This window comes from Pogona vitticeps, chromosome 3 (assembly GCF_051106095.1).
Source record: "Pogona vitticeps strain Pit_001003342236 chromosome 3, PviZW2.1, whole genome shotgun sequence".
Taxonomy (NCBI): domain Eukaryota; kingdom Metazoa; phylum Chordata; class Lepidosauria; order Squamata; family Agamidae; genus Pogona; species Pogona vitticeps.
In genome coordinates, this window is record NC_135785.1 from 255,043,819 (window position 1) to 255,057,510 (window position 13,692).

The following is a 13,692-nucleotide window of genomic DNA, read 5'->3' on the forward strand; positions in this document are numbered from 1 at the left end:
CCTTGGAAGATATTTAAAAATATATTTGGTTTAATTCCTAATTTTTTCCCCTTTATCTTGGAGGCCAGCATGCATGAAACACTTCCGTAAGTACAGCCCCTATGTGAGAATGTTAGAGTCAGATGCAATAACTGCTGTATGCTTTTTCTGGAAGCCTTTCTTCCTGGCCACCCACATGTGCTTTGACGAGAAAAGAGGATGTTTGGCTTCGGAAGGCCCCCTCCAAGATCACACTGCTCTTTCTTTCTTTCAAATCCATGGGCAAAATACTTGGGATCTGTTAGAGACAGTGGTAGAATTAAACGGCTTTGCATGACAAAGAGATTGAATGAAATGGCCTTCAGAGGCTCAACTTTTGTGTTTAAAAGTTCTCTCAAAAAATGGCAAGTGGAGAGGGGACCGAGTGATCTTTTCAGTGTAAAAGTTGTTACAAAGGGAAGAAGCATTTCTCCCACAACCCTCCTGGCTGCTTCTTCTTTCTAAGCAGTTTACATTTTGAATACATGAAGCACTTTTGAAAAGTTGAAATACGAAGGAAGGAAGTCTAGTGATGTAAATATAGGATAAGCAAAATAGATTGCAAGCAAATATACTGGGAAAAGTGTACATGGTTACTTTACCTTGTTACTCCACCAAAGTTCCTGACTAGTGGTGGCTTTTTGCTGCTCATTCCCAGCTCCTTACTTTGCATGCCACTGTAGTAAATGATGGCCATAATCCTATTACTTCCTTAGGGGGTCCTAGATCAAATCAAACCTGAACTATCTTTGGAAGCAAAAATCATGAAACTGAGGCTGTCTTCCTTTGGGCACATCCTGAGAAGGCTGGATTCTCTAGAAAACACAATAATGGTAGGAAGAGTTGAAGGCAACAGGAAAAGAGGAAGACTCTGTATGAGATGGACTGACTCCCTAAAAGAAGCCACAGACTTGCGTTTACAAAAGATGAGCTGGGCTCTTGAGGACAGGAGATTTCGGAGAGTGCTAATTCATAGGGTCATATTTGGTCTTCCTCTCTTCCTCGCCTTCAATCTTTCCTAGCATGACTGTCTTTTCCAGAGAATCCTGCCTAAAGTAGGACAGCCTCAGTTTTAACATTATTGCCTCCAGAGATACTTCGGGCTTGATTTGGTCTAGGATCTACTTGTTCATATTTCTGGCACTTCGGGGTATCCACGAAGCTTTCCACCAGCACCACATTTCTTTCCTGTCGACTTAACTATCCAGCTTTCACAGCCATTAATGACAATTAGAAATACAAGAGTGTGGGTGATACTTGCTCTTGGTCTTCACTGACACACCTTTATATTGATTATATTTTCTAATTCCTTCATTGCTGCCCTTCTGAGTCCCAGTTTTCTTCTGTGCTCTGAAGTCACATCCATCCATCTCTTGTTGCTTTTGTTGTTTAGTCGTGTCCGACTCTTCGTGACCCCATGGACCAGAGCACGCCAGGCCCTCCTGTCTTCCACTGCCTCCCAGAGTAGGGTCAAATTCATGTTGGTCGCTTCGATGACACTGTCCAACCATCTCGTTCTCTGTCGTTCCCTTCTCCTCTTGCCTTCACTCTTTCCCAACATCACGGTCTTTTCCAGGGAGTCTTCTCTTCTCATGAGATGGCCAAAGTATTGGAGCCTCAGCTTCAGGATCTGTCCTTCCAGTGAGCACTCAGGGTTGATTTCCTTCAGAATGGATAGGTTTGTTCTCCTTGCAGTCCAGGGAACTCTCAAGAGTCTCCTCCAGCACCAGATTTCAAAAGCATCAATTCTTCGGCATACTGTTCTTCTCCTCTTTCACCCTAATTAAGAGATTCTTTAATTCTTCCTCATGTTCTGCCAAGTGGTATCATCTTGGTTGTTGATACTTCTTCCGGCAATCTTAATTCCGGCTTGGGATCTCTTAGATATGTGGAAAAGTTAAAAGCGAGGATTGAGTCCATCAAAGGAACAAGTGTAAGCCACCTAGAGTGGTCTAATATGATCAGATAGGCGGGATAGAAATAAAATAAATAAATAAATAATAAATGATGCAGTTGGAATCCTAGATGACTGGATTCCAGTGGAATGAGGAGAGCCGTGGCTTTCTTTGTAATCTTCAACTCCTGTTCCTAGTCCTCAAGGTTTTGGATGGAGAGTTGGGAGTTTGGTCTACTGAAAAAAAGAGCAAAGTGTGCTGCCTATATACTGCCCATATATATAAGCAGTATATACTGCTTATAAAGCACTCTCTGGGTGATTTACAAGTTAATAATGCAGGCTACACACTGCCCCAGCCTCCTGTACTCATTTTACCAGCCTCAGAAGGATAGAAGGCTGAGTCAGCCTTGAGCCGGCTACCTGGGATTGAACTCTGGGTCGTGAGCACAACGGTTTAACCACTGCGCCACAGGGCTGTTTACCCCTCCCATTCTGGGACAGCTGGTTTCGCAACTCCAGTTCTCTCCCCTGTAAAGTTGAAATAAAAGGGCCTGACAGGAAAGACAGGGAGGCACTTTGCAAATTAGAACTGTGATGTGAACGATAAGCAGCTTAAATGGAAAACGGTCAGACTGTAAGATGGCATCATCAGACCTGTTGCCATGGAATGCTTTTTATTCCATCAGATTAAGGCTCCTAATAGTGGGAGAATAGCTTCTTTTTTTCCAAAGCTGAAATCAGAAGGATGGCTCCATTTTGCACCGGAAGAGAATTATCTCTTTTAACGGGGCATTTAGTATAATCACAATTTGTATTATAATATTGCGACTAGTATTGTGATTGTTACGTGAACTGACTTAATAGCAACTAATAGGGCTTCAAGGTAAGTCAGATATTTAAAGAGTGGTTTTACCACTTCCACTCCCACCCCTACCAGAGAGTTTCCTCAACTGAGGATTCAAACCCAGGTCTCCTGAGTTCTAATCTGTCACTCCACTATACCACTCTAGGTACCAGTATTATGATTAGTTATATCTACACCCCACTTTTTCTCCCGTGAACTCAAGCAGTCCACGTAGGTCTCCTTCCTACACATTATCCTCACAACAATCCTTTGGGTAGGGCCACAGGAGCTTCATGACTCAGTGAGCCATAGAATCTGGATCTCCCCAGTCCCCATCAGGTTTCCTGATTGTCACACTAGTTGTTGTTTAGTCATTAAGTCCTGTCCGACTCTTCGTGACCCTATGGACCAGATCACGCCAGGTCCTCCTGTCTTCCACTGCCTCCCAGAGTTGGGTCAAATTCATGTTGGTCACTTTGATGACCCTGTCCAACTATCTCGTCCTCCGTCATGCCCTTCTCTTCTTGCCCTCACATTTTCCCAACATCAGGCAGTCTTCTCTTCTCATGAGATGGCCAAAGTACTGGAGCCTCAGCTTCAGGATCTGTCCTTCCAGTGAGCACTCAGGGTTGATTTCCTTTAGTATGTATAGGTTTGTTCTCCTTGCAGTCCAGGGGACTCTAAAGAGTCTCCTCCAGCACCACAATTCAAAAGCACCAATTCTTCAGCGGTCAGACTTGTTTATGTCCAGCTCTCAATTCCATACAACACTGCTGGAAAAACCACAACTTTGACTATGCAGACTTTTGTTTGCAAGGTGATGTCTCTGCTTTTTAAGATGCTATCGAGGTTTGTCGTCAGTTTCCTCCCAAGAAGCAGGTGTCTTTTAATTTCGTGGCTGCTGTCACCATCTGCAGTGATCATGGAGCCCAGGAAAATAAAATCTGTAACTGCCTCCATATCTTCCCCTTCTGTTTGCCAGGAGGTGATGGGATCGGTGGCCATGATCTTAGTTTTTTTATTTTTATGTTGAGTTTCAAATAATTTTTTGCGCTCTTCTCTTTGCGGGTTAAACTGCAGAAGCTTCTGTGCTGCAAGGTCAAAAGACCAGCAGTCGTAAGATTGAATCCATGTGACGGAGGGAGCTCCCATCGCTTGGCTCAGCTCCTGCCAACCTAGCAGTTCGAAAGCATGTAAAAATGCAAGTAGATGAATAGGTACCACCTAGGTAGGAAGGTAATGGCATTCTGTGTCTAGTCGCGCTGGCCACGTGACCACGGAAACTGTCTTCGGATAAATGCTGGCCCTAAGGCTTGGAAATGGGGATGAGCACCGCCCCCTAGAGTTGGGCATAACTGGACTAAATGTCAAGGGGAACCTTTCACCCTCATTAAGAGGTTATATAATTCCTCCTCACTTTCTGCCATCAGAGTGGTATCATCTGCATATCGGAGGTTGTTGATATTTCTTCTGGCAATGTTAATTCCAGTTTGGGATTCCTCCAGTCCAGCTTTTCGCATGATGTATTCTGCATATAAGTTAAATAAGCAGGGGGACAATATACAGCTTGTCATACTCCTTTCCCAATTTTGAACCAATCCGTTGTTCCATATTCAGTTCAAACTGTTGCCACAGCACCTCTCTGATAACAATAATTGTGTGCTGTCAAGTCACTTCTAACATATTGACCTTTTTCAGGGTTTTCTAGGTAGAGAATATACAGAAGTTGTTTTCCCTTCCCATCCTCTGGGGGCACTGTGGGACTGTGCAGCTTACCCAAGGTTACACAGGCTGGCTCTTCTCCCAGACGTTACAATCAGGTATTGAACTCCCAGCCTGTCTCTGCAGCCAGATACCAAAACCGCTCACCTATCCAGTCAGCTCAGAGAGATTCCCCACATTCTCTTAGGACACAGTTGTTCTCTCCCAGCATGGAAACTGACTTATCCCAAATTTAGGAAATGGGTCTAGTCTATGACATCCTTGTGGCTGGCTAATTTATTTCTTTTTTATTTCTCTATTACTCAGCATCCTGTGGCAGCTGTTACGCATTTGCTTCAATGGGAATGCTGGAAGCCAGGATTCGCATCCTCACCAACAATTCACAGACGCCTATACTAAGCCCCCAGAAAGTTGTTTCTTGCAGTGAGTACTCTCAAGGTAAGCAACAAGGCCTTCATTTGGTTTTGAACTGCCATTTCTTTCTTTCTCCTTCCACCTGCCACAACCTCTTTGAAATAGGGAAGAATGCAAACATAATGCTAAAAATAGTTCGAAAAGGATATGTCCTGTCAGCAGAGGTAGGAGACATGGTAAACGATCATGTATTTTCCTCTTCAGGAACTGCAGTGCTTGGAGACACAGAGAAAAAAGTTATTGCTGCTTTATCCTCTTTTTGGGGGGGGGTGATTTATAACAATAATTATGTGCTGTCCAGTCAATTCCAATTTATGGCAGCATTTTCAGGGTTTCCTATAGAGGTGTCAGAAGTGGTTTACCATTACCTTCCTCTGGGGGGTGCTGTGGGACAATGCAGCTCACCCAAGACTATCCAGGCCGGCTCTTCTCCTATATCTTCAATCTCTCCCTAAAGAGAGTACAGTGGACCCTCGACTTACAGACGGCTCCGCTTACAGACTTTTGGAGTTACAGACTTCTCCAGCCACAAAATTTAGGTTCGACTTGCAGCCGGAGAATCGACCTACGGACCGGGAAAAAAAAAACAAAATGGAACAAAAACGGCCAGTTACTGATTAATCGGTTTTCAATGCATTGTAGGTCAATGGAGTCTCGACCTACAGACTTTTCGACCTGCACCCAACGTTCCAATACGGATTAATTCCGTAAGTCGAGGGTCCACTGTATGATGTTTGAATAGGGAGTCACTATGGACGCAAAATCACCACCTTTATCCCCGAGGTTGGTCCTTTAGCCCACAAAAGTGCATAGTACAAGCCCCATGTGACTATCCTGACCTTAAAAAGAAAACCTTTGCTTACTTTCCAAGTAACCAAGCATTGACTTTGTGCTTCCTTAGAAGCACAACATCCTTGTAAGGTAGGACCTGTTTCTAAATAAAATAAGAACAACTAAATCTCTACTCATTTTGGCTTCTAAGCTGGGCTATCCACTCCCCCTTCTTCTTGAAAAGAAAAGCAAACATCTCTGTCTCTCACCTTCTACATACAGCATACACAAACCATCATTTCACATACACAATCAATCATTTTTCTGCATGTCTGGGACCTCCTTCTTTACGACACTTTCGAGCTGTCAATCAATTAATTGCAAGAAAGCTCAACACCACTCTCCACCCATATTTCACATGAGATCCACAGACGTCTTATCTTGCTTCCAATTAAGCGGTATTATTGTTTGGTCTTCTAGGCGTCTTCGGCCTTGCCTTCTTGTCTCTGTACTAGACAAGTAATTCTGCAAAAACAGTCTCACACGTTCCATTGTTTTTAACTCAGACTCCAATATGACTACAATTCCCAGGATACTTCAGTTCATTACACAAGGCACAGTGGGGAATCAAACTCCCAACTTCTGGCTCCATAGCCAGATACTTAACTCACTGAACCAGCTTTGGGGATTATAGCACCTAATATCCCCCAGCCTTCCTGGCCAGGCCATTTTAACTGAGTATTGTGGGCATTGTAATCCACCCAAAAAGGTTTATTTATTTTTTCCAAGCTCTGCCATCAAGGTAAAGTGGTGCCTCACTAGACGATGATAATCCATTGCACTGAAATCACTGTTTAGCGAAATCATTGTCTAGCGAAAAGCATTTCCCCATTGGAATGCATTGAAACCTGTTTAATGCGTTCCAATGGGGAAGAATCGTCGTTTTCTATCGAAGATCGGCCATAGGAAAGCCACTTTGTGAGCCACCGATCAGCTGTTTAAATCGCTGTCTTGCGAAGCTTAGGTCCCGAAAACACCTGTTTGCAAGCACGGAGGGAGCTGTCAAAATCGCCGTCTAGCGAAAATCAGTTTGTCAAGCAGGGACCAAACATTGTCCAGTGAAATTCCCCCAAGGAATCACTGTTTCGCGAATCACTATAGTGATCGCAAAAAGCCAATGTCTAGTCAAAAAACTGTCATGCGGGGTAACTGTCTAGCGAGGCACCACTGTATCTCCACATTAATGTAGCTAAAACTCCTGGCTTCTCTTTTAGGTTGTGACGGAGGCTTCCCTTACCTCATTGCTGGCAAATACGTTCAGGATTTTGGCGTGGTTGAGGAGGCGTGCTTCCCTTACACAGGCACCGATTCCCCCTGCGCTTTTAAGCACAGCTGTTACCACTACTACGCCACCGACTATTACTACGTCGGGGGCTTTTATGGGGGGTGCAATGAAGCGCTGATGAAACTTGAACTCATCAAGCACGGGCCAATGGCAGTGGCCTTTGAAGTCTATAACGATTTCTTGCATTACGGAGGAGGCATCTACCATCACACGGGGCTGACGGATCCCTTCAACCCTTTCGAACTGACCAATCACGCTGTCTTGCTGGTGGGTTACGACAGCGATCCGAGCACTGGAGAACCCTACTGGATAGTGAAGAACAGCTGGGGGACCTCTTGGGGCGAGCAGGGTTACTTCCGAATCCGGAGGGGTACTGATGAGTGTGCCATAGAAAGCATAGCTGTGGCTTCCATGCCAATACCCAAAATGTAGTTGCGGCCGAATTTCGTGTGACGAAATACCCAAAATGTAGCTGCGCCAGGAAGCAACAAAGTGTCCATCCTAAAAAAGGGTGGGAAATAAGCTTGCACCTGGTCGATTATTCTGCATTGCTTTTTACAGCTTCAAAGAATCACCTTAATTAAGGAAAATGAAATATATAATGCACCTTTCAAGTGGCACTGTAAGTAAAGGCCGCTCTTGGTAGAGCCTGAGACCGGGTAGATTTGAGGTCTCCAGCTGCTCTGCCATGGCACCCATACTGGGTGATCTTGACCAGCAACTGTGATTCATCTTAGATGCCCCTCTGAATTTTAGCTTCACTGTGATTTATGTGATTTGCTAGGCGAGCCAGAATCAGAAACCATGGTTTGAAGCTGGCTCACGGTCTGAGTGATTGCTCTGGTTTTATGTTTGAATTGAACTTGAATGAATTAAATTTGTATTGACACACTATGCTTGCAAGAGCTGTACCTCTCGAGGCTAATTTGCCGTGAAAGGGAGGGGCTGAGCAGATGGGACATTAAGACAGGTGCACAGACGGAAGGCTCATCTGGATGATCAAACTGGTTTGAGTTCTAAACTAGGGTTAGCATAAACCATGGTTTGAACTGAGCCTGTCTTAGTGAGATTGTTCGGATACGACAAGATAATTGCATCCTGCGCACTTTGGAGAAAGGGATACAAAATAAGTGTGATGTTTACAATCCCTGTGAATTCGACAGTATTTGGGATTTACTATAACTGTGGTCGTTCATCGTTTTTTTACGACAATCTTTCTACACTCGATTAATAGCAGGAATGTTTTTTAATCCAGGTTTTATTGTTTCTGACTATTGTGCCTTAAGATGGAAATGAAGAATTTTTAAAAGCCATATAAATATACCATAAATATGGTTGTGCTGTGGCTTTTTAAAAGGGAAACTCTGGTTCTTTCTCATTGCAAAATACCTCCTATATTAACATCTGTTCGATGTTCACTTTTTGTACTACCTGTCTCCAACAAATGTGGCTTGCTTTGATGGTTTTCAGTTTTGTATGTGATCCTGAAATAAAGAGAACCCACCCAATACGTGATTGCTGTCAGAGTTTTTCAGCCAAGCTAACTTGCAGCCTTTTAAAATCATGGAGGGACTGAATCGTGTACAGTGGTGCCTAGACTTACGAACATCCCGACTTGTGACCATTTCGAGTTACGACCAGCGCCGGCCAAAAATTTTGCTTCGACTTGCGGCCGCAGCTTCCACTTACGAAGAGGAAAAGGCAAGGAAAAAAGGTGGGGAATTCAAATTGCTAACCGTTGATAGGCGACGAGGCTGCTTCTTTGTAGCTCTTTCGCCCCAGCAGTTAGAGAGTGTGCGATCGGAGGAGGCTTCGGACTGCCTGGCAAGGTAAAGTGCTGCTTTCTCCTTTTTAAAAACTGTTCTGGGTGGGGTTTGCAGTGTGGTTTTGGGCTGGGTGGTGGAATTATGTCTCTATGCTGTGATGGGTCTTTCAGGGTTTGTTTGTCTTTTGTCCCCCCCCCCATTTCTGATGGGACTTGCAAAGTTTGTTTGCTTTTAGCTTTGCTTTTTTGCATTTCTGAAGGGTCTTGCATGGTTTGTTTGATTTCTGCTTTGCTTTTTTTTTTGCATTTCCGATGGGCCTTGCATGGTTTGTTTGCTTTTCTTACCCCCTCCCCCCTTCAGCCAGAACAGATTAATCACGTTTACAATGGGTCCTGCTGTGGGTGTTTTTCCCCCCCTTTGGCTGGAATGGATTAATTGCATTTCAGTGCATTCCTATGGGAAATGGTGCTTCGATTTACGACCATTTCGAGTTACGACTGGAGTTCCGGAACCAATTAAGTTTGTTAAGTCGAGGCACCAGTGGATTAGACTCTTAGTCTGCCCTCAGTAAAATCCATTATACCTCTGAAAATAAGTCCTAACTAATTTTAATCCTATTGTTACGTACCATCAACACACTTCTGATTATGGCAATTCTAGGGATTATCTCTTACTTAAATTTCCCCATATAATGTGCTTTTTCCAGGGACTTCTGTCTTCCTAGAAAGTTCCTGAGGTTCGGTACCCTCAATTCAGCCATTTTTACAGCTATAGAAAGTTCAGACCTGACTTGATCTAGCGCCTACGTCTTGTCTTTCTCGCGGTCCATAGATATAGAATACTCCACCAACACTGTGTTTCAAATACACTGGTTGTTTTTCCTGACCTCTTGCTTCCGTGTCCAACTTTTACATTTCTTACCAGGGAGGTGCATTTTGGATTTATTTAGGACCACAAATCCCATAATTGTCCTTACTAGGAGCTCCACCTGCAAGACCCAGAGCTTACACAACCCGTAAATTGTGCTCGCCTGGAGAGAAGGCCCAGTTGGCAGGCTTTCTGCCTTGACACGCTTAACTTCCTGTTTGGAAAGGAAGCTGCGTAATGTTGGTTGGAAAGCTTCCTTTTCAAAAGGGCAGTTAAGCCGCTTTCCAGGGAAGGATAAAATGTCAGATTTCAACAGGGAGTTCTGTGAAGCGACACCCTAGCTTCTTTTAACAGGCTACAGATGTTGCATATCCAATTACGGTGAAAATCCCATATTTAAATGTCAAGGAACTTGTGATTCTCTTGGGAGCGTCGCTATCATTATTGTTATCTACGTCGCTGCACCTGAAATGGTTGTCAGTGAACCAAAAGCAGAACACTTTTCTTCAACTTGGGACATTTTCATACATTAACCGGAAAATAGTACTGCCAATTTTTCATCCCTAATCATCCTGCAGGGAGTCAGTGGCTTTGCTCCATTGATAAACGTAACGAGGATTTGCGGTAACTGGAAGGCTATCGAGTTAACGATGGCAAGCACTTTTGGAAACAATTTCCACTATTCATTCTAATTACTCCCTCATAAATATATTAGTCTTTCAGTTGCCACAAGATTCTTATTTTATTTTTGGTGCATGAGTATAACTGGGGCTGCTTGTCTGGAAGTGGGTGAAATGAAACGCCACACACTAACACACATAGCTCCTGTACTAGCATCTTCACAGCACAGCTATTTGCTAATTACAGATTTAAATGTAATTTTCTATGAAAGGTTTGGCATGATATGTTGTTATTACAAACAGCAAATTATGTGTAACAGTGCCACCCGGCGCAGCGTGGCTTGTTGAGCAAGCCTTAAGGGGAGAAAAAAAATGGCTTCTCGCATGGATTGTTTGAAAGCCAGGAACACCCCAGCGAAATGCTGTGGTTTTAAGCCCCACATCTGAAACAGGCACCTATGAATCGCAAAAAGAGAGAGTGCAAGAGAGAGGGGGAAAAATCAAGTTATGTTTCTTCAGAAGCAAATGCCGTGGTGTTCAGAGAGGCATGGTCCCTTGTGTTTGTGTTTAGAAATTGTAGCTTGAAGGCTGAACTAGATAATGTGATCCCTTCACAACTGCCAGGTAAGTAAGTGCTTTTTCTTCAAAGGTGGAAACTTCCAGCAAAGGGGAAACAAGTAGCTGTGTTATTTCAAAAAGTAAAGAACAATGTTTTCAAGAACAAGAGACATCACACTCGTCCCCATTTTTTTGCCTGCAAATTTTACACAGTTTTTGTGTGTGATAAAGTGGCCTAGAGAACTCAAAAAGTTTCCTCTGTTGCAACTCTCTAGTGATGTACAAGTGTACCTCGGTTTGCGAACACCCTCGGTTAACATAATTTTTGGTTTACGAAAGAAAATCCATGGAAATTAATGCCTCAGTTTGCAAAAAAAAAATTTCTGCAATGCGAAGCACACTTTCCCCAGGATGCATGGCGCCTGGGAGGTTTATAGCGCCATCCCTGTGCATGCATTCCTATGGAAAACCGTGTTTTGGTTTGCGAATTTCCCTCAATATGAAATGTCCAGGAGAACGCATTAAATTTTCAAAATCAAGGTACAGTCGTGCCCCGCTTTACGATTACCCCGTTTAACGACGAATCCACTTGACAGTGAGGTTTTTGCGATCGCAAAACAATGGTTTGAATGGGGTTTTTCCGCTTTGCGGTGATCGGTTCCCTGCTTCGGGAACCAATTTTCGCTTTACAACTATCAAAAACAGCTGATTGTCGTGTTTCAAAATGGCTGCCGGCTGAAGAAAATGCCTCTCCCCCCCCCCCCCCCCGCTGTGCTTAGGGACGGATTCCTCGCTGCACAGGCATGGAAAATGGCTGCCCCTATGGAGGATCTTCGCTGGACGGTGAGTTTTCAGCTCATTGGAACGCATTGAACGGTTTTCAATGCATTTCAATAGGCTTTTTTATTTCGCTTTACGACGTTTTCGCTCTACAGCGATTTTGCTGGAACGAATTAACGTCATCAAGTGAGGCACCACTGTACGCCTGTAATCATATTGGCCAGGAATGGGGACCCGCTGTCAAGGCAGAATTAAGTCACGCTGACAATTCGACTCACACTCTGGTTTTTTCCCCCAGTGATTGACAGAACTCAAGACTCAGAACCCGCCCACCTTGTCCTTTTTTTTTTCTGGAGATTTTTTTAAATGGGGTTCTTGGGACTCAGGACTTGGCACCAAAGATCTGGACTCAGACTTGAGACTTGGAGCCAAAGCCTTGCTGATATTCCTGAAGCGTGGCTCCTTTCAAAATCTGAGGCGAGGATGGAACAATTGGCTACTGATGGATTGATTGACAGATATCTGCCTCAGGAGAGAGGACTAGAAAAGTGTACACACACATACAAACACACACCTGTATCTTTCAAGACACTTTTTAAAGAAGTGAGTTTAATCAGCTCTGCCTCTGGGTCTCCCTTGCCGGCTGTGGTAGACACTGACCTGGCTTTCGACTAGCATTGGATTGTGGTTTTCACACTGAAACGGGACTGAAAATTGGCAGGAAGCCACGCTGCCTTAAGTTTAGTTGTGGGTCATGCTGGGTTGGTTTTTTTTTCCCCTTTCAGTTTTTTTAGGGCAGCTATGGAGGCAGTTGGGTGATACAGCCCTCAGACGATCACTCACTGGGACTTGGCCCTCAGCCTGGACAGGATAGCTCTTTCCTGGTCTATATTGACTGGGATCCCAATTTCCTTTTTTTTTACTTTATTTAATAAGCAAAATTAAAGGGGTGGAAAGTGTGCCTTGTTAATTTTCTTTGCTATAAAAGAGTCTTGCATGTTCCCTAGTAGCTTAGAATATTTTAACTTAAATATTTGTTGAGGGGAGAAAGTCAATGGAACACTTTCAAAGTATATTCATACAAAAGGGTGTATTTAATGTAGTTTGAATATTATATTAAAACAAATTCAAAGTGTGCCTTGTGGGTTGGGTTTTTTTAGCAGTCCAGTATTGATGGCTACAATCCTGTATATACTAACCTTTAGGAAGTCTTACTAAACTTAATGAGGCTTATTCTTGAACAGAAGCATATCCATGTACACTGTTCAAAGAGAACTGCTTATAAGTGTGCGCTCCGCCTAGCTTCTTGTACAGAAAGAAATCTCCTAGCTAGCGCTGGGGCAGAAACAGGAAGCCTTAGCAGAACTAGGCCTAGCTAAGCCTCAGAGTCTTCCAGCTTTAGGCCCTTCTTCCAGGTGAGCCGTATTTATGTGTTTGTAAAGTAACGTGTCCATTAGATAGAACTCCCAGAATTATGGGATCTATAATCCAAGAAATCCAAAAATTCCATCCCTAATGGTAACCTCTTAGCTAGACTACTGCAATGCACTCTATGTGGACTTGTCCTTGAAGATATCATAGGTGCTGAAGCAAGTGGAATAGATGGCAATGAGCTTCCTAACAAGGACTCTTTTTTTACAGAACGTTGGCTTGGGCACGTCGTGAGAATGGCTGATGGTCGGATTCCAAAGGATCTCCTGTATGGAGAATTAGTGCAGGGAAATCGCCCCAGAGGGAGACCACAGCTGCGATACAAGAACATCTGCAAGAGAGATCTGAAGGTCTTAGGAATGGACCTCAACAGATGGGAAACCTTGACATCTGAGCGTTCAGCCTGGAGGCAGGCACTGCATCACGGCCTCTCCCAATTTGAAGAGACCCTTGCCCAGCAGGCTGAGGCAAAGAGGAAGTCACAAAAGCAGCAAAATCAGGGAGCTGGACAGGGGACAGATTGGATTTGTCTTCAGTGTGGAAGGGATTGTCACTCTCGAATTGGCCTCCTCAGCCACACTAGACGCTGTTCCAAGTCCTCCATACAGAGCACGTTACCATAGTCTTTCGAGACTGAAGGATGCCTAAACTTGCTCTTT

At 43.9% G+C, this 13,692-nt stretch overlaps 1 protein-coding gene across 1 annotated transcript in view; it reads left to right on the forward strand.

The window, feature by feature from the left end:
• CTSC (cathepsin C) overlaps positions 1 to 8,521 on the forward strand; it is a 31,798-nt gene extending 23,277 nt beyond the window's left edge. Inside the window, exons 6-7 of the mRNA XM_020778804.3 lie at positions 4,788 to 4,919; positions 6,941 to 8,521. Coding sequence (XP_020634463.3) covers positions 4,788 to 4,919; positions 6,941 to 7,443 — 635 coding nt within the window. The 3' untranslated portion in view covers positions 7,444 to 8,521. The remainder of the gene's footprint in view (positions 1 to 4,787; positions 4,920 to 6,940) is intronic.
• Positions 8,522 to 13,692: the final 5,171 nt, after the last annotated feature.